Source organism: Anarhichas minor, unplaced genomic scaffold (genome assembly GCF_050575085.1).
Source record: "Anarhichas minor isolate MPS153535 unplaced genomic scaffold, ASM5057508v1 ptg000014l, whole genome shotgun sequence".
In the NCBI taxonomy this organism is placed as follows: Eukaryota; Metazoa; Chordata; class Actinopteri; order Perciformes; family Anarhichadidae; genus Anarhichas; species Anarhichas minor.
Genome location: NW_027466460.1, coordinates 15,427,796 through 15,454,282, shown reverse-complemented (window position 1 = coordinate 15,454,282; position 26,487 = coordinate 15,427,796). Strand labels below are relative to the sequence as shown.

General features: G+C 40.2%; 3 protein-coding genes across 6 annotated transcripts; all 3 read right to left on the bottom strand.

Moving 5' to 3' along the window:
- Positions 1–239: 239 nt before the first annotated feature.
- Positions 240–13,328, bottom strand: LOC142949911 (uncharacterized). Its single transcript, XM_076091796.1, has 2 exons — positions 13,056–13,328; positions 240–3,930 (listed from the first exon to the last, which is right to left on the bottom strand). The coding sequence occupies exons 1-2, from the start codon at positions 13,252–13,254 to the stop codon at positions 2,720–2,722; spliced, it is 1,410 nt and encodes a 469-aa protein (XP_075947911.1). The 5' UTR covers positions 13,255–13,328; the 3' UTR covers positions 240–2,719.
- Positions 13,329–14,338: 1,010 nt separating this feature from the next.
- Positions 14,339–18,938, bottom strand: LOC142949923 (uncharacterized). Of its 2 annotated transcripts, XM_076091812.1 has the most exons (3): positions 18,430–18,565; positions 17,590–17,708; positions 14,339–17,248 (listed from the first exon to the last, which is right to left on the bottom strand). In XM_076091812.1, the coding sequence occupies exons 2-3, from the start codon at positions 17,687–17,689 to the stop codon at positions 16,302–16,304; spliced, it is 1,047 nt and encodes a 348-aa protein (XP_075947927.1). In that variant the 5' UTR covers positions 17,690–17,708; positions 18,430–18,565; the 3' UTR covers positions 14,339–16,301. The 2 variants fall into 2 exon arrangements, with proteins under 2 accessions (XP_075947927.1, XP_075947926.1); XM_076091811.1 differs by lacking the exon at positions 17,590–17,708 and having other exon boundaries at positions 18,430–18,938.
- A 2,815-nt stretch (positions 18,939–21,753) lies between these two features.
- LOC142949913 (uncharacterized) lies at positions 21,754–26,293 on the bottom strand. 3 transcript variants are annotated; one of them, XR_012954103.1, is made up of 3 exons: positions 26,044–26,293; positions 25,815–25,925; positions 23,884–24,011 (listed from the first exon to the last, which is right to left on the bottom strand). XR_012954103.1 is itself a non-coding variant. In XM_076091799.1 (2 exons), the coding sequence occupies exons 1-2, from the start codon at positions 26,240–26,242 to the stop codon at positions 22,768–22,770; spliced, it is 1,443 nt and encodes a 480-aa protein (XP_075947914.1). In that variant the 5' UTR covers positions 26,243–26,293; the 3' UTR covers positions 21,754–22,767. The 3 variants fall into 3 exon arrangements, 1 of the variants encoding a protein (XP_075947914.1); XM_076091799.1 differs by lacking the exon at positions 25,815–25,925 and having other exon boundaries at positions 21,754–24,011; XR_012954102.1 differs by lacking the exon at positions 23,884–24,011 and having other exon boundaries at positions 24,918–25,925.
- Positions 26,294–26,487: the final 194 nt, after the last annotated feature.

Sequence of the window (26,487 nt, the reverse complement as noted above, 5' to 3'; positions counted from 1 at the left end):
TATTTTATATATATATATATATAAACCTAAACAATACCTACTAACAACTAAATCCTACGGTCTAATCCCGTTTCTTTAAGAAATCGCAACAGCGCCCTGCAGCACTCGCGCCATTCTTCTTCCGCTGCCAGAACTCCCTCCAAACTCCACTTCCGTCCCAACTGACACATTTTTTCCTTCAAGATACCTGTCTGAATTGTATCTTTGACATTTCAGGATAACATGCTCCACGTCTTCGGTAACATTACAAATGTAACATTTATTTACTTCTGCAGAATAATTCAACCCATTAACTGCCTTCTGATCTTTTTCTGCACCTCTGCTCCCTCAGCAATAAGTAAAATGACAATGTGTGATTTCATTCTTGTTTTTTTTACATTTAGATACATTCTTATGATATTACAGTATGAACTAAGCTCAGGATCCACATTACCAGAAAAGAGATATTAAAATTACCAGGAAAACATCAAACCTAAATCATAACAACACATTTCCTCAAAACCATTAAAAACAATATATACAAGAGGAAAAACAGGGACAGTGAAAGGTGCGTAGGACTGGGTGACTAAACAGAGACAACAGAAACTATAACATTACACAAAGGAAAACACACACTTGCAGAAGTCAATGCATCAACAAATGAATTGCTTTCTGGTATTTTTCTGCAATTCTGGATCTAAACATGCAAAATAACTTTACACAAGATATTTACATCAGCAAAACTTAAACGGTAAAAACAACACTATGAAGCTGGGTAACGTCATAATATTAACAGAAAGCAACGTGTCTTAAATGTTAAACCCTTCCAATAAATCATCACCTTAACATGGTTTAGGGCCGTGTGTGTGACCTGTGACCTGTGTTCTCAGACCAAGAATTCACTGACCATCTGAAAAGAGTTGTGGCAGCTGGGCCGAAAAAAGGGAAACCGGGGCCCCTTTCTGGAGCCAGACCTGAGAGTGGAGCTTGCTGGTGAGGGGTCTGGTTTTTGGGACATGAGACGTATGGTTCGACCAGGAACAACCCGAAAAATCTACATTGAGCCGCTGCCCTATGGGCCCACCGCTCGAAGGGATATGCGGAGGGGTGATTGGGTAAAAGGGCTAAAGGGGATTCTTTCCTGTGTGAGTTTTCATGTGTACCTTTAGATCTGCGTTGCGCATAAATCTTTTATCACAAACTGAGCAGTTGAAAGGTTTTTCCCCTAGGTGGATTCTCATGTGTTTCTTAAAAGTTTTGTTATGTTCTGAATTAGGACTGGGCGGTATACCGGTTCAACCGGTATACCGGTTTTAATTTCCCGTACGATATGAATTTTTCATATACCGTCATACACAGCCGAAACAACTTCTGTCGCTCTTCAACAGGCAGCAAAATATATTGTTCTCCACTGGGAGCGCTACAGTCGGAGCTAGTTGTCTTAACTGTATTGAGTGGGAACCCTAGTCATGGTCATAACTTTATAACAACAATTAACAACACACAACTAATGCTCTTTAACAGGGCAAAACACCACGACACAACATTTTGACAGATAAACAATTTGTAACACTAATAATTGTACATTTATAAAATTTCACTGCCGAACTGCATGCTGGGTACAGCTCGCTAACAGTCTGCTAACAGCTGGGAGAGGCTCTGTCGCTCCAGTAATGTTACATTAAAGAACAGAAAAGAGCGATGCAGGATGAACAAAGACTGAACAACAAAAGGTATTGAGGTCAGACACTTATGCAACGCTGATTACCGTAATATGTGTGGTATTTGTTATAAATGTACGTTGGTACATAGACGGTGATAAGAAGCTGTACATGGAGGGGCTTCTTCTTCTTTAAATTCCATTGGCGGATTGCAACCAACTTGCATAGATGCATACCGCCACCTACTGTACCGGAGTGTGCATTTTCAGGGTAACCTTTTCTTCACTGTTCTGATAATAAAATAAAATTATATATATATCTAAAGAAATAAACCTAAACAACACCTACTAACAACTAAATCCTACAGTCTAATCCCGTTTCTTTCCATGGAGGGGTTTAGGACCCAGGGGAATGTAGGTGAAGGAAACAGGAAGTGACGGAATGGAAGACACGCCACACAAACAGCTGTTCACCGCTCGCTGGCTGGCCCTTTCTTTTTGCGTTAATTAATGAATGCTTTAACGCGAAAAAAAATTACCGTGAAACCGCCAGAGTCGTACAAAATACCGTGATATGCATTTTTGATCATACCGCCCAGCCCTATTCTGAATTATAAACTCAGAACAAATTTATGATTGAAGGATTGCCTCCGCACGGCTCTCAATATGGCAACAAGGGTGCAACAGTTCACAACAACATTTTCTTCCAGGTGAGCGTGCCCCGGACCCCTCTAGAAAACCAACACTAACTAGAAAATAAAAACTCAATTAGTCTACTGGATCAAACTAAAGACAGCACTAAGCTCTTTGCCAACGTGAGGAGGCGTCACCTTAAACAAAGCATGGATCTCTCAGAGCAATCAAGGTTTATTGTGTCACTAATCGCAAGCGGGGGCTAATTGTGTGTGAGGACAGGGATTTGAGGGAAACAATTCAAAATCTGAACGTGGAATCAATAAGCAATGCTCTCAAATTAAAACATGCTTTTGAATAAAGATAGGAAAAAAGCACCATATTTCTTCCCCTGCGTTATGTGCCGTGTGGTGTGTCAGATTTACCTTTTGTATACAAACAGAACCACTAAAGCCTGTTGTCTCTTGTATGAGTAATTATGTGTAACTTCAGAGCCGACTTGTGCCGAAATCTTGCATCACACACTGAGCAGCTGAAAGGTTTCTCTGCTGTGTGGGTTCTCATGTGCATCTTTAAATTTGAACAATGGTTAAAAGATTTCTCACAAACTGAGCAGCTGTAGGGTTTCTCTCCTGTGTGGGTTCTCATGTGTATCTGTAAATGTGAACACTGGATAAAAGATTTCTTACAAACTGAGCAGCTGTAAGGTTTCTCTCCTGTGTGGGTTCTCATGTGTGTCTTTAAAGTTGAACAATGGTTAAAATATTTCTTACAAACTGAGCAGCTGTAAGGTTTCTCTCCTGTGTGAATTCGCATGTGTTTCTTTAAAGTTGAACAATACTGAAAAGATTTCTTACAAACTGAGCAGCTGTAAGATTTCTCTTCTGTGTGGGTTCTCATGTGTATCTGTAAATGTGAACCCTGGTTAAAAGATTCCTTACAGACGGAGCAGCTGAAAGGTTTCACTCCTTTGTGGATTCTCATGTGTTTCTTTAAAGTTGAACCCTGCTTAAAAGATTCCTTACAAACTGAGCAGCTGTAAGGTTTCTCTCCTGTGTGGATTCTCATGTGTCTCTTCAGATTTCCACTTCTGCCAGTGGTTTTCCCACACTCAGAACATGTAAATAGTTTCTCACCAGCACTACATCTTGAATCACTGACATGAACTTCATCAGGTTTCAAAGAGTTCAAACCTGACTGAGGTTCATCACTGACATCAGTGTCAGAAGAGTCTCCATTGTCATCAGTATCTGGTTCTGGATGTCTATCTGGATCTGAGTTCCTGCCTGGTTCTGGTCCTCCACAGTCTTCTCCATCAGCATCTGTTTCCATCTGTTCAGTTTGTCTTTGATGAAGCTGTGAGGACTGAGCTTCCTCTTCATCATCTTCACTCTTCACAGGAGTGAATGAGAACTTGACATCAGCCTCCTCCAGACCTTGAAGCTGCTCTCCCTCCTGACTGATCCAGAGGTCCTCCTGCTCCTCTTTAATGTGTGGGGGCTCTGGGTCCTCCTGTTCCTCTTTAATGTGTGGGGGCTCTGGGTCCTCCTGTTCCTCTTTAATGTGTGGGGGCTCTGGGTCCTCCTGTTCCAGACTGGAGCTCCACTGCTGCTGCTCAGGGGGAACCTCTTCTTGAACCACAAACAGCTGCTGGACGTCTGCAGGAAAATATTAAACACACACAGAGATGTTACGAAGAAATATTAGTATTGAGCAAATAGTCTCCTGTAGATACACTTTTTTCCTGCCATCATTCCCTCTTACACTCCCTGTGCACAGTTACCAAACACACATGCTGACACAAATTGTAAAGACAACGCACCAGCAGCAATGAAGTCATCAATAGTTTACATGGCAAAAAAGTGTGGCACTACCAACATTGTTAAGAAGTATTCAAAGAACCTGCATTCAACCGGTTTTAATTTCCCATATGATATCAATTTTTCACACACCGCCATACAACAAACAACTGCTGTAACTCTTAAACAGGCAGTAAAATATGTTGTTCGTCGCTGCAGTTGGAGCTAGTTGACTAGAGTGTATTGAGAGGGACCCCTTATCATTTTGGTTTTAAAAATCCGACGTCCAAAACACTATATATTGCAAAGTTTGTCGAGCCACTGTTGTTGCCGCTGGTGGTAACACTAGCAACTTACTCCATCACCTCAGCAGAAAACGTGTTGGAATACCAAGAGTGTGATTACGGTCATCGTATTCGAGACCGTCAACCAGTAACTGCGCGAGTGAATCAGTGAAGCCAAAGGGTCAGACATCGCTTGAAGAGGCATTTACTCAAGGCACTGCATATGACAAGAAAAGCAAGCGGTGGAGCGACATTACGAACGCAATAACAATCCAGCTCTGGTCCCGCTACAGACAGTCGGGAAAGACGGGCTCAGAGCAATGATTAAAACACTGGATTCAAGGTATGTCTTACCGGGGCGACAATACTTCAGCCAAACTGCTATCCCAACATTATACGAACAAACCCTAAAGTAAGCAAAGCCTTTCTACATGATGACATTAAAATGTTTTTATATTCTATGAACTCCTGTCAGTAGAGTAAGCCACTATAAACCTATATAAAAACACAGTCAACGGAAAAAAAATACCGCGATATACCGCGAAACCGCCAGAATCTTAAAAAATACCGTGATACAAATTTTTGGTCATACCGCCCTGCACTACAACAGATAACTACATGGATGATTTTAAATGTGTGTGACAAGTTTGGTTATGCTTTGAGCATTTTTAGCTCCTCAAAAACACCTTAATTTTTCATGGCGAAGACTCATAGCCACGGCAACAGCCTTTCACAAAACAACAAACTTTGATTAACTTTTAATCACAAAGGTCTTTAGATTGCACTGACCAAATTTTAAGTTGATTTGATTATTTCCCTAGGAGGAGTTTGTTAAAGTACAGCGCCTGGAAATGGCAAAAACGACATTAGAAATTCATACAAAATTCAAAAAGGCTGACTTCCAGTTGGGTTTCGAGCATGGACCCCTAAGACATATGTACTATGATACATGTGCCTACCAAATTGTGTAAATCTATGTGAAACGTACTGCGAGGGCTGCTTCGTCGAAGTTTTGTAGGAGGCGCTATCGAGCCGAATTGCCACTCTGAAGCATTAAAACTATATGTAACAAAATTTTGGGCTTTAAATCTGTGTGCCAAGTTCTCTTATGTTTCGAACATTTTTAGCCCCTCAAAAGAACCTTTGTTTTTCACGGCGAAGACTGCATCGCCACGGCAACGGCGTTCGACAAAACATCAAAAGCTTCATGAACTGGCATTATGAACTTCTTACATTTGTGTGGAACTAATTCGATGTTTATCTGATTTACCTACTAAGAGAAACAAGCCAAAGTATAGAAACTTTAACTTCCTGTTACCAGTAGGTGGCGCTATGACAATTATACATAATTGGCCTGTAGATGTCTTCAGGACTGAACTTTAATCAAACATGTGAAATCTGGAAAAGATCTGACCATCAGTTTATTCGTTCATGGCGAAGGATCGAAATTTGCCGAGCCGCCACGTCGCCGCCCTTTAATGAATTCTTACAATCTTCACAATTAAGCATTATCAAAGTCTTTGGGCTTTTCTGACAACATTTTAGAGGAATGTGATTAGTCTGTGAGGAGCAGGATGTCAAAGTACACAACCTATAACTTCCTGTTGCCACTAGGTGGCGCTATTACTATGATTCTGAATTGTCATGTTAGCATATTAGACAATGTACGGCCGAGTTACAACAACTTCCTTTTTCATGGCGAATGGTGTTTTTTTTGCCGCCACGCCACAGAGACATAGTTTGATAACTGAGTAACTTTTAACAGCCAAGGTCTCAAGAGCATACTGACTAAATCTGAAGTTAATCGGGTGAAATCTGTAGGAGGAGTTTGTTAAAGTACAGCACCTTGAAATGGTCAAAGAACGTCATCAAATTCAAAATGGCCGACTTCCTGTTTGGTTTAGTGAATAACTCCAAGTGGATTTTTTGTACGTCCCATCTTGTTACACATACCTACCAAATTTCATACAGCTTGGTGAAAACCAATGTTGGGGTTACTCAAAAGGGGGCGCTAACGAGCCAATATGTCATACAATTCTGGACACCCCAATCAGACTGCAATTTTCGCCACGACTGCCTTACGTGCCAAATTTCAAAATCTTACCAGTATCCCTAGCACCTCCCTTTTGCGATGAAAGACGCACGATAATAACAAACATTAGAAGAACAATAGCTTCCCCCAGTGGCGGCTGTGGAAAATGTTCTAGGTAGAGCTGTGCAACATCCAATCAATTTCAGCAAACATCCCAGTATGATTTAATGCAAAAGGTATCAAACACGCATTACTACTTTGCAGTTAAATATTTAACATATATTTCAACACGAAAAAAATAACACTTTGACAAACGCATCAGGATATCTTATTTTTGTCATGCTCACAGGCAATTCAGATAGATAGATAGATATACACATCGAATATAATAGAACATGTTTATTTCTTGAGATGTCCCTATGGACTGGACTTTAATCAAACATGTGAAATCTGGAAAAGATCTGACCATCAGTTTATTCGTTCATGGCGAAGGATCGAAATTTGCCGAGCCTCCACGTCGCCGCCCTTTAATGATTTCTTATTCCCTATTATAGGGAGGTAAAGATCAGGAGAAGTAAACATGAAGTGTAATTATGAATAATGGTGTTAAATTAAGTTATGAGTTTTCACTGTTCATTTACCATCTCAATTAAATGTTGATGCCTCCATGACCAAGTTAAGCAAATGAGACTGAGGACAACTATGTAGAAGAAAAGATGTTCACTTTGCCTAATATGGCTAGCTGACAGAGTTCTCCATGTGCAGATGCATACAGTGCCACTGCCCTTCCCCCCTTGGCAGGTCTGATCACAACCTGATCCTGTTAACACCCAGGTATGTTCCTCTGGTGCAGAGGCAGCCTGTGACCACCAGGACTGTGAGGAGGACGTCTCGGGAGGCTAATGACGCCCTGCAGGACTGCTTTGAGTCAACGGGTTGGGATGTGCTGTGTGGACCACATGGGGAGGACATCAACAGCATGACGGACTGCATCACAGAATACATTAAATTCTGTGAACAAACCACCATACCATCACGGACAGTACACTGCTTCCCCAACAATAAGCCATGGATCACCAGTGACCTGAAAGCTCTTCTTAATAAGAAGAAAGCAGCTTTCAGGTCTTGGGACAGGGACGAGCTCAGGAGAGTCCAGCGCGACCTGAAGGTGAAGCTCAGGGAGTGCAAGGACTCTTACAGGAGGAAGCTGGAGGCCAAACTCCAGTAGAACAACGTGAGGGAGGTGTGGACCGGGATGAAGCAGATAACTGTCTCCAAGGTTGGAGGGAGACAACCAGGGGGCTCCCTGGAGAGGGCCAACGAGCTAAACTGTTTCTTCAATAGGTTTAGCTCACAGCCCTCATCTGTCTCCTCCTCACACCTCACAAACATCTCGGCTGCCTCCCCCACTCCCCCCTCTGTCCCCCCTGGTGAGCTGCATGGACAAAGAGCCCTTAACATCAAAGGGCTCTTCCACCACTGACACCATGACCACCCCCTCCCTGTGCCGACTGGCCAGGTTAGGAGACAGCTGGAGAGACTCCACCAAGGCAAGGCTGCTGGACCTGATGGCATCAGCCCCAGGGTCCTGAAGACCTGCGCATCCAGCTGTCTTATGTCCTGCAACATCTTTTCAACCTGAGCCTGAAGGAAGAGGAAGTCCCGGTGCTGTGGAAGACATCGTGCCTGGTCCCTGTACCAAAGAAGCCTGGCCTCAACGACTACTGACCAGTTGCCCTCACATCACATGTGATGAAGGTGCTGGTCTTGGCCCACCTCTGACCGCAGGTGAAATCCTCACTGGACCCTCTGCAATTTGCATACCAGCCTCATGTGGGAGTAGACAACGCCATCATCTACCTGCTGCAACGAGCTCAGTCGCACCTGGATGGAACCGGTGGCTCTGTGAGAATCACTTTCTTAATAATCTGATTAAGAAGGCCAGCTCCATCATTGGCTGCAAACAAGACAATCTGGAAAAGGTGGTGGACAGGAAGACACTGAAGAAACTATTATCCATATTGGATAACCCAGACCACCCTCTCCACCACCTACTGCAGGGACAGAGGAGCACTTTCTCCAACAGACTGATCCAGCTCCGCTGTCACAAGGACAGATCCAGGAGAACATTCCTGCCCTCTGCTATTAGACTGTACAATAAATCACCTCTGGCCAGATCATCCTTCACATAACTACACACCGCTATACTGTTGTTGTTTGCACTACTGTTTAGTTTATCTAGTTAAGTAATTTAACACTAATCTATTTCATTGTACTGTGCATTTTTGTTATTTTATCTTCTTATATTTAATATGTCCTACTCTGTTATTTTATTGTATGTATTATGCATTTTTCATATTTAATATTTTTATTTAGTCTGTTACTTCGTTTGCTGAAGTATATCTTTGCTGCTGTAACATACAAATTTCCCCCTGGGGATGAATAAAGTATCTATATCTATGTATGTGTGCCCTGGTGTTTTCCTTACCTCCTCATCCCTCACTCCCGTTACTCTCCATGCTGGATCTGTCCCGTTGTTTTAAAAAGCTAAATAATGCATTAGCATGACTGCATCCAGCTAGCCAAACCTTTCTGGTGTACAGGTACTAGAGAAGCTTCGCATGTACTGCTAGTCTGCTGTCTGATTGTGAGGTCGGATTGTTCTCCGCCAGAGTTCTCCTCTCAAACACTGCGGTCAAGTGGTCCGTCATCCACAGAACGTTGGTCACATCAGCCGGCCCCTGGAAATGTAATCCTCGTCTATTCGTTGTGCTACGGTACGGGTGCTTGGATAGCCCAAAAAGCCCCGAAATAGACCTATATTTCATCAATAATTTGCCCAATTTGTTAAAAAAACAACATCATTTTTTACATTATATGAAATCCAACAATAAAAAAAATCTGAAATTACACTGCTGTATAATCTTTAATTGAAAAAGGGTTCGAAAATTATAATATTACCTAATAATAATATTTGATCTGTAAAAAAAACATTTCCTTCAATGGTTAGCTAATATTTCCGTTGGAGTTATGTTCATGATGACCCCATATATCTCCATGTCCAACGTAATGTAATTTTACTGTAAAATTTTTGAGAAAATTAAAGGCAAAGTCAACTCAAATGACATTTTGATATTCATCATTTCCCCATATTTGACATTTTATAAAAATTAATCCAGTGTTGAGGTTATGTCAATATTTCACTGGATTCTTGTTTATAACGACCCTGACTATGTACATGAATATTGTCATGAAATATTACTGTACAGTTTGAGAAAATTAGATGTAAAGTCAGCTCAAATGACATTTTGATATTCATAATTTCCCTATATTTGACATTTTATAAAAATGAATCCTTAAGAGGTTATGTCAATATTTCAATGGATTCTTGTTTATGACGACCCTGACTATGTACATAATTATTGTCTTAAAATATTACTCTACAGTTTTTGAGAAAATTAAAAGCAAAATCAGCTCAATTTACATTAATTTTCAGAATTTTCCTATACAAGGTTATAAATACACATCCTTAAGAGATTACAAGAAACCAACAGAATTGCTGTCATATATTGTGCAGTTAAGCCTTGATAAAGACATGGCAATGCTTTACTTGGACCATGACTTCGACAGTGTCGTTAGTATGATGAGGCCCTACAAATCTGTTGGACACGGAAGTGGTCTTGCAAAGAGACTAAAGGAGCCATTTAGTGAAAATAGCAAGTGGATGATGTCCTGGGTATTGCTTAGGAATGTGGGCTGTGGCCAATTTAAAATCCTGGACATTTTTTGAAAGACGCAGCCTTAACTCTTGTGTTTATGGTTACAGCAGCTTCAAGTGCGTTTGTAGTTTAATGTACTTAAGCATTTAGAAGAAAACGGTTTCTGAGGCTATCTGTGGCTAGCTGTCTTTTTTTGTGAATGCTGGTAAAGTTCTTGCCACTATGGCTTCAGATTTTGTTAGTTAGAACTGAATTGTTTGTATATTTGAAAATTGTTGTATTGTTAAGCTATATGCTGTGCTTGCTTTTTACCTGATGGCTTATTTAAAAATGAGTCACTTAAGCACGATGTCACGACCCGGCTCAAAAGGCCGCAACATGAGTTAGACAAGACGAGTATAAAAGTAATCAAATAGACATTAATTTAAGAACAAATAACTGAACTAAACAGCCAGCCAGCCAGCCAGCCCCTCCACACAGGAGTCAGAGAGGAGAGACCCCCAGCAAAAGAAGAGGGTCAGCCTTTATAGCTGGGACCTACAGCAGGCCCAGGTGTGGCTCATCAGCAGCAGATTACCATCCTGAAAGACAACCTGAAAACAGGACACACGGCTGTTTTTTTTTGTTATCTACCTAAATATTATATTTTAATTCATATTGGAACACCCAACATGGCCTTTGGGACAACAAGAAAAGAGAAGGTGCAGGAGCGTCGACACGTGGCACTTAAAATACTCGAAGCATCAGGTGTGTGACAGCATTTTTTCATATTTATTTATACTGTGATATTGTACTACTAAAGATCTAAAATGTTACTTTATTTCTAAATTAGTTTTTGACATCGAAAAAAACTGTGCCATGTGTTCTGCCACAAAGCCACCCACTCCAGGACCTGCTATCACTGAATGGGTAAGGTGTTGTTGTAATTAATTGTATTTGTGCATTTGTTAATGGATCTGACTTTTTGTTTTGGCATTTTGTAGATTTAATTGAGAATTGACAGTAGAGGGCAGACAGGAAATGAGGGTAGAGAGAGAATGGGAATGTCATGTAACAAAGGTCGCCATTCAGAGTCATATCAGTGATATTGCGGTTTACTCCTCTGCCACTAGGGCACCTCTTGTTTTAATCTTGGCAATGCAAACAAGATGGTGTACCTTCTTTTGAGTTTCCAGGAATATGTGTGCAATTTCAAATTAACTAAATACATAGGACAAAGAGGCTTCATTGTCCATCACAATCTCAAAGAACATTCTCCATCATCTGCACCAAGCCACTCTGATATGTCCATATACTCTGCCTTGCTCTTTTCCTTGCATTTGCACCATGGCAGCTGGCAAATTCAGATATAGGACCTGTCCTATTGTTGATTGTCAATCAATAAAAATAACATTGTAAAAGCTGTGACCATGACAATAACAATGTCCCATTTGATTAAATTATGAAAATAATTTCAAATTTAAATAAAGTTTGCTTTTGGGGTGAATTCCTGTTTGTCTTTACTAAGTTGTTTCAATTTTATCCTTTTTCAGATTCAGTGTGACAGCTGCAACAGATGGTTCCATGCCGATAGCCTGCAGATGGAAAAATCCCTGCTTTTAAAAATAAAAAACAATGACTGGAAATGCTGTTTGTGCAACAATTAAATCCACATACAGTATTTGTTATGTTTCTTGTCTCTTTTTATATGCCCCCTTGCTATATCTGTCTGTGTGAAGAGGGTGGTCAGATATGTTTTGCATTTCATGTTGTGTTTTTATCATTAAAAGTTTTTCTTTGAAACTTGACAATTAGAAAACAATTAATGCGCATGTGTTCCAACTGAATCGGAATCCAAATACATTAGTTTTAGAACAATGCCTTTGATCACCACCACACTAAGGAGGTACGTAGAGGGAGGTAGAGCTATATATGTCCAAAATGACACAAAAGACCAAGGCTTTTACTAAGCTTAATGTCTAGATTTTCAATATAGACAATCAAAACATTAGACATACAGCAAAACTACATGGGATTTTTAATGGACATAGTCGGAGTGATGCTGAACAAGAATCTGGATTATTGGATTATTGTTAATGACAACCCTCACTATGTACATGAATATTGTCATGAAATATTACTGTACAGTTTTTGAGAAAATTAGATGTAAATTCAGGTCAAATGACATTTTGATATTCATAATTTCCCTATATTTGACATTTTATAACAATGAATTCTTCATTCATTTTAATAAAACGTTAAATATGGGGAAATGATGAATATCAAAATGTCATTTGAGCTGACTTTACATCAAATTTTCTCAAAAACGGTATAGTAATAATACATTACATTTGACATGGAGATACATGGGGTCATCATGAACATAACTCCAACGGAAATATTAGCTAACCAATCAAGGAAATGTTTTTTTTAGAGATCAAAGATGATTATTAGGTAATGTTATAATTTTCGAACCCTTTTTCAATTAAAGATTATACAGCAGTGTAATTTCAGATTTTATTATTGTTATATTTCACTTAATGTGCAAAATGACGTTGTTTTTGACTTGTTATATCAAATTGGACAAATTATTGATGAAATATAGGTCTATTTCCGGGCTTTTTGGGCTATCCAAGCACCCGTACCGTAGCACCTCGAATAGACGAGCATTACATTTCAAGTGCCGGCTGACGTGACCGAGGTTCCGCGGATGACGGACCACATGACCGCAGTTCTCAAACGGGTCTTGGAGGAGAAGTGCTCGCGCTCGCCTGAAGAGACTACTCCCAACGAGAACGCGCAGATCGGGGCAATACAGATTTGGCTACAAGCTGAATCTATTTGAGGACGCTGATTGGCTAAATTGTATGTCAACATTTATATCTTTAATCAGCAATTGGCTAAACTGCTTAATAGACCCGCCACTGGGTATCTATGCCCAGTGGGCCCTAATAAATAAAGTGAACCAACCTGCTCTGTGTAACCGCAGCTGAGGGTTGTAAACAGCGTCCAATAGTCTCCGTTGTCGCTCGTTCTGCTCTTTTAAAGCAGAAACTTCCTCCTCGTACTCTGCTATCGTTCTTTCAAACAGACCAAATATCTCTTCATCCGCCGCAGTTAGTCGCTGGTTGAGTAAACATCTCAGCATTTGGACTTTAGACATTTTCATAAGAACACAGAAATGTTTCCTCCAGACAAACTCCGGAAGATATACCGAGACGGTCTGTTGTGCGTTAATAAAAGGTCCGAGTAGCATCAACAAGCTTGTGAACATTTAGTTCCACATGTAGTGGTGACAGTAACAGTTGTTCTTGTATAATTGTCAAGTCAAACAGGGTTTTTCTTTTATGTAAATAGAAGAAATATAAAGAACTGAAAAAGATATAAGCTAATTGTAAATAAAATAATGAGTAAAGCAGTTTGTAAAGTAATTAATACTGACAATCTGACTATTCAGAAAAGAAACAGGGCGGAACCAATCTGGCTAGAAATCTAGATAAGCAGACACGCAGTGACACGCAGTGTCGCAGTAAATACGGTCCATAATCGGACAAACACCGCACCAGAAGAGATCGCATGGTATTGAGATGTGCGATATGACTGTGCATCACTGACGAGTCTAAAAGTCCGGAGAGGCAGCCGGTAACAGAGCTGAACTTTGCAACACCTGAGAGACTTTGTAGCTGACGTGAAGATCACTGCCGTCACCAGTTGGTTAGCATTAGCATGACGTCACGGGGATCTGTAGCAAATACGGCGATAGTTTAACCCTTTGTCGTATAATACCGTTGTTTGTTTATGATTGATTGTCCGGTAATGTTTTCTATCTGGTTGTAAATCATATGATGGTGGAAGCACGGTAGGTGGTGATAGTTTAAGCGGTTTAATTGTTTGTTGATAGTATTATAAATACACATTACATACAACATTAACTGTATGTGCTTGTTAATATATCAGGGCATGTTTAGACTATAGAATGTGGTGCTTTATTACTCAAACCATCATGAATGCTTTGCCTGTGTAGCCGAGGGTTTATGTTGCGCCTATACTTTAGAATAATAATAAAATAACTAACACGGGGCTCCGTATTCGGCGCCCAGATGGCAGCCACTTTATTCCTTGTCACACACTTTTTCAGAAGCTCTTTCCACTCTCTCCTTCCGTCTCCTCCTTCACAATAAAAGCACAACACATATACAGGAACCCTGCTTCTTAACATACTCAACATAATAGCTTACACCTGTTTACATTAATTTGTATGTTGAATATGTGTTTTGTTTTCTGTGCTTTTTCCTATTTAAAGGTGTTTTACCTACACTACACTACACGACGCTACACTAAGTGGCTTAGTGATGAACAAACTACTATGCTGAACCTACCAAAATAAAAGGAGGGGAAAGAAAAGTTGTTTGGTCATTGAGTGAAATCCAGTTAGAAATCCTTCGGGTAGACTCATCGATCCTTCTCAAGTGGGGAAAGTGCACATGTTAACAACATAACTTGACAATAATATAATTGATCAAATATATACAATTATAACAAAGCATAAGAACTATTGAAACATTAACATACCGTTTGTCTTTTTGATATCCACACCCTTGTATATGTATTTAATGTTCAACACTATATTATACTGTATATCAGACAATTTTATTCTTTGCACAGAACACAAGCTACATTTTTTCATTCCAAGTATAAAAGAGCTGAAACTGAATGTCATCTTTATAAGAGCCAGGGGTGTATAAAACAAACTCCTCAACATCTCTCTATATACAGTAAACACAACTCTCACTTGATGTACTGTTTCTATTTTAAACTTTGTTTATTGGTTGTTGACTCTGGCTTGTTTTTTTCTTCAGTACTTCTTTTTCATTTTGGATATATATATTTTATATTCATTGGATTAAAAGCCGACAGTTTAGAATCATTGTTTATTAGAAGACTCCAACTCTGATAGAGTAGATGTTTACAAATGGTCACTGTTAACATACAATCATGAAGAAATGCATGCTGGGTAGCTCCCGACTAGCAGAGTTATACCTCACTAACACAAATCTGAACGAGACGCACACATGAAATCGTATGACAGCAGCCAAAGAGCTCTAATGACAGAATTCCATTATCTACTCTATTTTGGGTCAAGACTGTAACTTTAATGCTGATGCAAGTATTTGTTTTTTTTACTTGTTTTGTACTTTATATAAATGTGAAATTCACTGAACTAGCAGAATTTTACTCTGAAATGATTATTTACTGCTCTTATGGCAAATAATAAGTGAGAGAAGCACAATTATTATATATTCATCGTTTTATTTATTTATTTATTTATTTATTTATAGTCTCTGAAAATGTGGGTGGCTGTGTAAAAGTGGCTGTAATTCCTAAAAGGTCATTGTGATTTTTTTTTGTTTTATCCATTGAATTAAAGCTGAAAGTCTACACTTCAATTACACATTGACTGATTGTGTAAATAAGCAAAATTAGAAAAATTGTGTCATAGTCCAAATACTTATGGCCCTGACTGTACCAAAGGAAAAACAGCGACATCTGGTGGGTAAAGTGAAAAGGTGCGTAGGACTGGGTGACTAAACAGAGACAACAGAAACTATAACATTACACAAAGGAAAACACATACTTGCAGAAGTCAATGCATCAACACATGAATTGCCTTCTGGTATTTTTCTGCAATTTTGGATCTAAACATGCAAAATAACTTTATATAAGAAGATATTTACATCAGCAAAACTTGTATTTTAACAGTAAAAACAACACTATGAAGCTGGGTAACATTATAATATTAACAGAAAGCAACGTGTCTTGAATGTTACATCCTTCCAATAAATCATCACCTTAACGTGGTTTAGGGCCGTGTGTGTGACCTGTGACCTCAGACCAAGAACTCACTCAACATCTGAAAAGAGTTGTGGCAGCTGGGCTGAAAAAAGGGAAACCGGGGCCCCTTTCTGGAGCCAGACCTGGGAGTGGAGCTTGCTGGTGAGGGTCTGGTTTTCGGGACATGAAACATATGGTTCGACCAGGAACAACCCGAAAAATCTACATTGAGCCGCCGCCCTATGGGCCCACGGCTCGAACGGATATGCGGAGGAGTGATTGGGTAAAAGGGCTAAAGGGGATTCTTTCCTGTGTGAGTTTTCAGGTGTACCTTTAGAGCTGCGTTGTGCTTTAATCACAAACTGAGCAGCTGAAAGTTTTCTCTCATGTGTGGGTCTTCATGTGTCTCTTTAAATGTGACCAATCGTTAAAAGATTTCTTACAAACTGAGCAGCTGTAAGGTTTATCTCCTGTGTGGATTCTCATGTGTGTCTGTAAATTTGAACGCTGGTTAAAAGATTCCTTACAAACTGAGCAGCTGAAAGATTTCTCTCCTGTGTGGATTCTCATGTGTCTCTTTAAAATTGAACACTGGTTAAAAGATTTCTTACAAACTGAGCAGCTGAAAGATTTCTCTCCTGTGTGGATTCTCATGTGTCTCTTTAAATGTGAACCCCGGTAAAAAGATTTCTTACATACTGAGCAGCTGAAAGGTTTCTCTCCTGTGTGGGTTCTCATGTGTCTCTTCAGATTTCCACTTCTGCCAGTTGTTTTCCCACACTCAGAGCATGTAAATAGTTTCTCACCAGCACTACATCTTGAATCACTGACATGGACTTCATCAGGTTTCAAAGAGTTTAAACCTGACTGAGGTTCTCTGGTCTCCTTCCAATCACCACTGTCATCAGTGTCAGAAGAGTCTCCAATCTTCTCATCAGTATCTGGATCTGAGTTCCTGTCTGGTTCTGGTCCTCCACAGTCCTCTCCATCAGCATCTGTTTCCATCTGTTCAGTTTGTCTTTGATGAAGCTGTGAGGACTGAGCTTCCTCTTCATCATCTTCAGTCTTCACAGGAGTGAATGAGAACTTGACATCAGCCTCCTCCAGCCCTTGAAGCTGCTCTTCCTCCTGACTGGTCCAGAACTCCTCCTGTTCCTCTTTAATGTGTGGGGGCTCTGGGTCCTCCTGTTCCTCTTTAATGTGTGGGGGCTCTGGGTACTCCTGTTCCTCTTTCATGTGTGGGGGCTCTGGGTCCTCCTGGTCCAGACTGGAGCTCCACTCCTGCTGCTCAGGGGGAACCTCTTCTTGAACCACCAACAGCTGCTGGCCGTCTGCAGGAAACCAGTAAACACACACAGAGACGTTATAAAGAAATATTAGTGTTGAGCAAATAGTCTCCTGTAGATACTTTTATGTCCTGCCATCATTCCCTCTTACACTCCCTGTGCACAGTTACCAAACAGACATGCCAACACAAATTGTAAAGACACTACGCACCAGCAGCGATGAGGTCTTCAATAGTTTACATGGCAAAAAAGTGTGGCACAACCAACATTGTTAAGTATTCAAAGAACCTGCATCCTGCATAAAGTCCGGCTGAGATGTGATCATGTGGGCAGTTATAGTTGACTAATGTACGTAAACCTGCCACCGTAGAAACAGTGGATAGAACCTTCAGAAGCAGCCACAACGTAACCGTGGACGTGCATCATCGGTGCGCTCCGTTTCTGAACCAACAGCACTCCACCTTGGTAGTCAGCCGTAGAGAACATCCACGTAAATATGATGAAACTGAAATGTGACAATAACAACAATGACACAATCTGAACTAATAAACTTTCTCTAGAGACTGCTCTCTGGAACCTAGAGGTCAAGGTTGAATTGCGACTTATAATTGAGAGTCTATCACATTTCTACACCGTAGGCACAACTACGGGAGCAATTTTGGGGTTAAGTGTCTTGCTCAAGGACACATCGACATGCAACTAGCAGAGCCGGAGCCGGGGATTAAATAGACTATGTAAGTAACTAGTATTACTTCTATAAATTAAGGTTAAATTAAATAATCAAGACTGTTGTCAGGATGGGAGAGGTTTGGTGTTCCCGCTGGTTAAAAGATTTCTTACAAACTGAGCAGCACACTTTGTAACAGTAAAGTTATTGAATATTTCTCCCAATAAAAAGTAGCCACAATCCTGCAAAAGCATTTTTTTTTAAAATAACCATGGTAGTATAACCAAGAAGAGCCTATTGATGTAGGGAGTGTATTTGGTTACACTACACGACAATAATGCTTTTGAATATTTTTACAGTAAGTCTTTTCAGCATTGATCTTTATAGACTCGTCTCATGAGGAAACTTTACTTTAAGTGTAAATATGTTCTGTCATCTAGAAGCTGAGAGAACAGATCAGAAGAAGAAGAAAAAGATTCATTGAATCAACAGTCTCACTCCAAACTACATAGAAACGTTATCAGCCGGAGCATGAACAGAAGAAATAAAGTGAACCAACCTGCTCTGTGTAACCGCAGCTGAGGGTTGAAAACAGCGTCCAGGAGTTTCCGTTGTCGCTCGTTCTGCTCTTTTAAAGCAGAACGTTCCTCCTCGTACTCCGCTATCGTTCTTTCAAACACACCAAATATCTCTTCAGCAGCCGCAGTTAGTCGCTGGTTGACTAAACATCTCAGCAATTGAACTTTAGACATTTTCACTAAACCACAGACACGTTTCCTCCAGACAAATTCCGTTAAAAACAGTTTGCTCACTCTGAGCTGCGCTGTGTTGCTTATGTTCGGGTCCGTCTACTTCCTGGTAGCATGCTAACTTTATTAGCTCCGTAGGCCACCAGGAGACAATCCACCAACAACACAAACTTTCTCTCCACACAAACTCCGTCAACACCGTTTACTAGTGATGGTTCCTTCCGTGTCGAGGCTTTGAAGCGTGTGTCGAGTAATCAGGAAGATTTTTCTGAAGCGCGTGTCGAGGCTCGTGTTGATGACGTATGTGTTGACGTTCGAAGCCTCTCGAGCCGGCCGTAATCACGTCACTGATTCAGGAAGTGGTTCGCGGGTTTGGTGAAATATATAAATATATTAATATATAAATACAAGGGTTAGGGTTAGTTCATATATACATATTTAATATATATATATAATAATATATTAATATATTTATGTTATTATATCTATATTATATAAGGGTCAGGGTTAGTTAGAGATATTTACTTTAATCATCCCCAGGGGGAAATTTGTATGTTACAGCAGCAAATATATACTTCAGTAAACGAAGTAACAGAGTAAATAAAAATATAAAGTATGAAAAATGCACAATATATACAATAAAATAACAGAGGAGAACATATCAAATATAAGAAAAGGGAAAAAAAGAAAATGCACAGTATATACAATGAAATAGAATAGTGTTAAATTACTTAACTAGATAAACTAAACAGTAGTGCAAAGATCAACCAACAGCAAACAACAACAGTGTAGCGGTGTGTAGTTATGTGAAGGATGATCTGGCCAGAGGTGATTTATTGTACAGTCTAATAGCAGAGGGCAGGAATGTTCTCCTGGATCTGTCCTTGTGACAGCGGAGCTGGATCAGTCTGTTGGAGAAAGTGCTCCTCTGTCCCTGCAGTAGGTGGTGGAGAGGGTGGTCCGGGTTATCCAATATGGATAATAGTTTCTTCAGTGTCCTCTCCACCACCGTTTCCAGATTGTCTTGTTTGCAGCCAATGATGGAGCCAGCCTTCTTTATCAGTTTATTAAGTCTGTTGGTGTCTCCGGCTCCAATGCTGCTCCCCAGCAGACTAAGGAGAAGCACAGTGCACTGGCCACAACAGACTGGTAGAACATCTCCAACATCTTGCTGCACACGTTGAAGGATCGACGTTTCCTCAAGGAAAAGAGTCGACTCATCCCCTTCTTGTACACAGCATTGATGTTGGTCTTCCAGTTCAGTCTATTGTCGATGGAAACACCCAGGAACTTGTACTCCTCCACCATGTCCACATGCTCTCCCAGAACTCTCAGCGGTTGTGGAGCCGTCGTCTTCCTCCTGAAGTCGACCACCATCTCTCTGGACTTGGCCACGTACAGAAGCAGGAGATTTCTACCGGCCCACTCCACAAAGTCATCCACTACTGCCCTGTACTCCTCCCGCCCGTCCCTTATACACCCGACCACTGCAGAGTCATCAGAGAACTTCTGCAGATGTATGACCCTGAGTTGTACTGGAAGTCAGTGGTGTACAAGGTGAACAGGAAGGGAGTGAGCTCGTTGTTAATATATAAATATATAATATCTATATAATAATATATAAATATAAGGGGCAGCGAAACGCAATGGATCCCCCCTCACATTTTTTGGACTTGGGACTTTATTGCGCGTTTGTTTGCAATCTATTCGAGCATCACAAACATCATCCATTCATGTATTCTGTGGAATATATACGATTCTGTCAATGGTGCTTTTTCCCTTTAAGTTTTAAATGCAGGTATTTAACTTGTAACAAAGTATTTCTACACTGTCGTATTACTACTTAAATTTAGTAAAAGATCTTAAAAGAGTACTTCTTCTTCCACCTATGATTATTATACATAACACTTACGGTAACCATGGTAAGCAGACTTTCAGGATCTCCACGATCATATTTCAGTATTAATAACACCACAGTACAGTACAGCTGTGCCAAATGGTTTTGCAAACACTTTAAAAACTTCTGAAAGGAGCAATGGGATTGGCTGAGAGGAAAGTATTGGATTCTCATACACTTTTGATTTATGTTATATCTCTCTCCAACCCTTTTTGCATTGGACCTGAACATGTGTGTGAGTTTATCTAGACGTAGCGTTGATAGTAGATGATTCTGCAGTGATGAAGTTATGTGATGTTTAGTGAGACTGTGGAAGCTGTGATGTAATGAGCATGTGATGAGTTAAACATTGAGTCTGACATATTCACATAAAAAACGTGTATTTTTGCCGCTTTGTGGCAGCAGAAACAAACTGTAAACACAGGACTGATATCATCACCTGATGCTCATTGAGTAAATTATTATTGTTGAAGAAGACTTGAAACTATTGAGACCATAGAAGGTAATAAATCAAGAGAGAAGTAGAGTCATTTTCTCACAGACTTCTATACAATCAGAGGAGTCGCCCCCTGCTGGACATTAGAGAGAATGCAGCTTTAAGACACTTCAGCGTTAAAGTGGTGAAAACATTAATACATCAATAATTATAATACATTATTTAGAAATTAACCTGAAGTAGATGTTGATGTTAATCCTTTTGTACTTTCAAGTAAATATTTGAATGCAGAACTTTCACTTGTAACAGTATTACTATTTTTAGGTAAGTAAAAGATGTAAATACTTCCTTCACCACTGGTTACTACTGTAGTAGTAAACTCGTTAGCAAGACTTGCTAATTCTTGCAGCTAACACTATAGCAGATTAACAGGCTGTTTAATTCAGTCCTTAAGCTTTTCCTCATGTTTTTGGTTTTGTAAAGGGTAAAAAATAGAAGGCAGCATCCTGAGAACTGCATCTGCTGAGACTCTCAACAGACCGCTATGACCTGCAAGGTGAGAGTCACATGACTGGTGGAGGCTTCAGTATAGACTCGTTTTAGGGTTTTCTCATGGTGTCTGATAACAGCGTTGCTGTCACTTAACATCGTGACATTCAGAGTAGACGGTTTAACACTTTCTGGAGATGCCAAACTTAAACTTTGTTATGTTCAGGAGAGCTACGGTCTCTTATAAGGGAGCTGGTTCCCCCGTAATTGAACTTTTACCACCTTGCATAAACATGTTGACAGCTGGAACAATTTACAAACTGAATACCTTTATTATTCAATCAGATGTCAAGTTATTCAAACAATAAAAAGCAGTACTATCACATACATTTAACAAACTGTAGCCACAGGATGAAAACAGTGTGAATTAAGTACAAAACCACACTATAAACAAAACGTTTAAAAATCTGCTGAATTACAAACTCAGAACAAATGTATGATTGAAGGACCGCCTCCACACGGCTCTCAATATGGCAACAATGGTGCAACAGTTCACACAACAACAGTGCTGACAGAGCTAACAATGTTAAGCTTGGAACGGTGTTATCAGCTGTAAATATTGGCAACATTTGACAACAACGAAACAGGTAATTCAATCCAAGTTTACTTCATTTACTTATCTGAAACAATTTTCACCTCAAGAGTATATAAGATTATACATTAAACAACTAATGAAAAATCATTTAAAAATGATCATTAAATGAACACTTTAATGCTGCAGGTACTCAAGTAAAGTACCTCAAAAATGTCAAGTACAATACTTAAGTTAATGTACTTGGTTACATTCCACCACCGCTAAAAGAAGAGCACAAAATAGTTTAGAAGAGCACAAAGTTCTTCATAGAACGAGCCTCTTGATTTTTGTCTCAAAATGCACCAGATTGATGCATTTAACTTTAAAATGTACAACATTTTCTTCCAGGTGAGCGTGCCCCGGACCCCTTTAGAAAACCAACACTAACTAGACAATAAAAACTCAATTAGTCTACTGGATCAAACTAAAGACAGTACTAAGCTCCCTGCCAACGTGAGGAGGCGTCACCTTAAACAAAGCATGGATCTCTCAGAGCAAGCGGGGGCTAATTGTGTGTGAGGACAGGGATTTGAGGGAATCAATTGAAAATCTGAACGTGGAATCAATAAGCAATGCTCTCAAATTAAAACAATTTGCTTTTGAATAAAGATAGGAAAAAGCACCATATTTCTTCCCCTGCGTTATGTGCCATGTGGTGTGTCAGATTTACCTTTTGTATACAAACAGAACCACTAAAGCCGGTTGTCTCGTGTATGAGTAATTATGTGTGACTTCAGAGCGTACTTGTGCCGAAATCTTTCATCACACACTGAGCAGCTGAAAGGTTTCTCTCCTGTGTGGATTCTCATGTGTGTCTTTAAATATGAACTCCGGTTAAAAGATTTCTTACAGACTGAGCAGCTGAAAGGTTTCTCTCCTGTGTGGATTCTCATGTGCGTCTTAAAATTTGAACAATCGTTAAAAGATTTCTTACAAACTTTGCAGCTGAAAGGTTTCTCTCCTGTGTGGATTCTCATGTGTGTCTGTGAAGTTGAAAAATCGTTAAAAGTTTTCTTACAAACTTTGCAGCTGAAAGGTTTCTCTCCTGTGTGGATTCTCATGTGTGTCTGTAAATGTGAACGCTGGTTAAAAGATTTCTTACAAACTGAGCAGCTGAAAGGTTTCTCTCCTGTGTGGATTCTCATGTGTATCTTCAGATGGTCACTTCTGCTAGTTGTTTTCCCACACTCAGAGCATGTAAATAGTTTCTCACCAAAACTACATCTTGAATCACTGACATGGACTTCATCAGGTTTTAAAGAGTTTAAACCTGACTGAGGTTCTCTGGTCTCCTTCCAATCACCACAGTCATCAGTGTCAGAAGATTCTCCAGTCTTCTCATCAGTATCTGGTTCTGGATGTCTATCTGGATCTGAGTTCCTGCCTGGTTCTGGTCCTCCACAGTCCACTCCATCAGCATCTGTTTCCATCTGTTCAGTTTGTCTTTGATGAAGCTGTGAGGACTGAGCTTCCTCTTCATCATCTTCACTCTTCACAGGAGTGAATGCGAACTTGACATCAGCCTCCTCCAGACCTTGAAGCTGCTCTCCCTCCAGACTGGTCCAGAGTTCCTCCTGTTCCTGTTTAATGTGTGGGGGCTCTGGGTCCTCCTGTTCCTGTTTAATGTGTGGGGGCTCTGGATCCTCCTGTTCCTCTTTAATGTGTGGGGGCTCTGGGTCCTCCTGTTCCTCTTTAATGTGTGGGGGCTCTGGGTCCTCCTGTTCCTCTTTAATGTGTGGGGGCTCTGGGTCCTCCTGTTCCTCTTTAATGTGTGGGGGCTCTGGGTCCTCCTGTTCCTCTTTAATGTGTGGGGGCTCTGGGTCCTCCTGTTCCTCTTTAATGTGTGGGGGCTCTGGGTCCTCCTGATCCAGACTGGAGCTACACTCCTGCTGCTCAGTGGGAACCTCTTCTTTAACCACCAACAGCTGCTGGACGTCTGCAGGAAAACAGTAAACACACACACAGAGACGTTACAAAGAAATATTAGTGTTGAGCAAATAGTCTCCTGTAGATACACTTTATTTCCTGCCATCAGTCCCTCTTACACTCCCTGTGCACATATTTGACAGGTTATAAAACCAAATCCTTTAAGAGGGTATATTAACCTTTCACTGGATTGTTGGGGACATTATGAATATCATAATGTCATTTGAGCTAACTTTGCCTTTAATTTTCTCAAAAACTGTACAGTAAAATTACATTACATTTGACATGGATATAAATGAGGTCATCATGAACAGAACTCCAATTTAAATTTTAGCTAACCTCTCTCTGTCGAGCAAAACGGTAATAAACCCGCGGTACGCCACTTGCTCCTAATGAAGTGTCAGTGGGGGGGGGGGGGGGTATGGCACCACTGTCGTCTTCACTTTTTTCTCTAGTGGTTAAATCGTGTAATGTTTATGATTCATTAAATTATGTAACACTGCTGCCCTCTAGTGGTTAAATCGTGTAATGTTTATTACTCATTAAATTATTTAACACTGCTGCCCTCTAGTGGTTAAATCGTGTAATGTTTATTACTCATTAAATGATTTAACACTGCTGCCCTCTAGTGGTTAAATCGTGTAATGTTTATTACTCATTAAATGATTTAACACTGCTGCCCTCTAGTGGTTAAATCATGTAATGTTTATGATTCATTAAATGATGTAACACTGCTGCCCTCTAGTGGTTAAATCGTGTAATGTTTACGATTCATTAAATTATTTAACACTGCTGCCCTCTAGTGGTTAAATCGTGTAATGTTTACGATTCATTAAATGATGTAACACTGCTGCCCTCTAGTGGTTAAATCGTGTAATGTTTATGATTCATTAAATTATGTAACACTGCTGCCCTCTAGTGGTTAAATCGTGAAATGTTTATTACTCATTAAATGATGTAACACTGCTGCCCTCTAGTGGTTAAATCGTGTAATGTTTATGATTCATTAAATTATGTAACACTGCTGCCCTCTTGTGGTTAAATCGTGTAATGTTTATTACTCATTAAATGATTTAACACTGCTGCCCTCTAGTGGTTAAATCATATAATGTTTATGATTCATTAAATGATATAACACTGATGTAACACTGCTCCGGTCTGTCTTTGTTCATCCTGCGTCGCTCTGTTCTGTTCTTTAATGTAACGTTACTGGAGCGACGGAGCCTCTCCCAGCTGTTAGCAGACTGTTGTGCTGTGTGTGCTGTGTACCCAGCATGCAGTTCGGCAGTGAAATTTTATAAATGTACAATTATTAGTGTTACAAATTGTTTATGTGTCACAGACTGTTGTGTGCTGTTGTGTTTTTCTCTGTTAAAGAGCATTAGTTGTGGGTTGTTAATTGTTGTGTTATAAAGTTATGACCATGACTAGGGTTCCCTCTCAATACATATAAGACAACTAGCGCTGACCGCTGTACATTAGCAGCAAAGAATACATTTAGCTGCCTGTTGAAAGCAGACAGCAGTTGTTTTGGCTATGCACCGGTATAATGGTGTGAAGAATTCATATCGTACGGGAAATTAAAACCGGTATACTGCCCAGCTCTAGTCTTTATTATAGTTTGGACAATTTTGTACCAATATTTGACGGGCCGGATTAAGAAGCCCAACGGCTAGCTGAGTGTCTTCTTCTGATTATTGTAGCTTGTTAAACAACTGACTGACGCATTACCGCCACCAGGTGGTGGGAAGCTATATTGTAACTGAGCGTCTCATGGATAACAGTAATATCTCTGGTGTCTTCAATTGATAACCTATGCGGTCCCGCGGCCCACAGGTGCAAAACTGAAAGTTTTTTGCGGCCCTCTAGGTGGCGTTCGCGGCCCCATCGTGGGCCCCATGGTTAAGAATCACTGATCTAGAAGCTGAGAGAACAGATCAGAAGAAGAAGAAAAATATTCATTGAATCAACCGAGTCTCACTCCAAACTACATAGAAACGTTATCAGCCGGAGCATGAACAGAAGAAATAAAGTGAACCAACCTGCTCTGTGTAGCCGCAGCTGAGGGTTGAAAAGAGCGTCCAGTAGTTTCCGTTGTCGCTCGTTCTGCTCTTTTAAAGCAGAAACTTCCTCCTCGTTCTCTGCTATCGTTCTTTCAAACAGACCAAATATATCTTCATCAGCCGCAGTTAGTCGCTGGTTGAGTAAACATCTCAGCATTTGAACTTTAGACATTTTCATTAAACCACAGACACGTTTCCTCCAGACAAACTCCGGAAGATATACCGAGACGGTCTGTTGTGCGTTAATAAAAGGTCCGAGTAGCACCAACAAGCTTGTGAACATTTAGTTCCACATGTAGTGGTGACCGTAACAGTTGTACTTGTATAATTGTCAAGTCAAACAGGGTTTTTCTTTTATGTGAATAGATGAAATATAAAGAACTGAAAAAGATATAAGCTAATTGTAAATAAAATAATAAGTAA

Excerpts from the sequence above, each read along its gene's own strand:
- LOC142949911 (XM_076091796.1), bottom strand. The coding sequence starts at position 13,254 with ATGAAAATGTCTAAAGTCCAAATGCTGAGATGTTTACTCAACCAGCGA. Across the intron at positions 3,931-13,055 it reads GCTGCGGTTACACAGAGCAG|ACGTCCAGCAGCTGTTTGTG; the intron begins GTTGGTTCACTT and ends ATTTTCCTGCAG.
- LOC142949923 (XM_076091811.1), bottom strand. The coding sequence starts at position 18,622 with ATGTCTAAAGTTCAATTGCTGAGATGTTTAGTCAACCAGCGACTAACT. Across the intron at positions 17,249-18,429 it reads GCTGCGGTTACACAGAGCAG|ACGGCCAGCAGCTGTTGGTG; the intron begins GTTGGTTCACTT and ends GGTTTCCTGCAG.
- LOC142949913 (XM_076091799.1), bottom strand. The coding sequence starts at position 26,242 with ATGAAAATGTCTAAAGTTCAAATGCTGAGATGTTTACTCAACCAGCGA. Across the intron at positions 24,012-26,043 it reads GCTGCGGCTACACAGAGCAG|ACGTCCAGCAGCTGTTGGTG; the intron begins GTTGGTTCACTT and ends GTTTTCCTGCAG.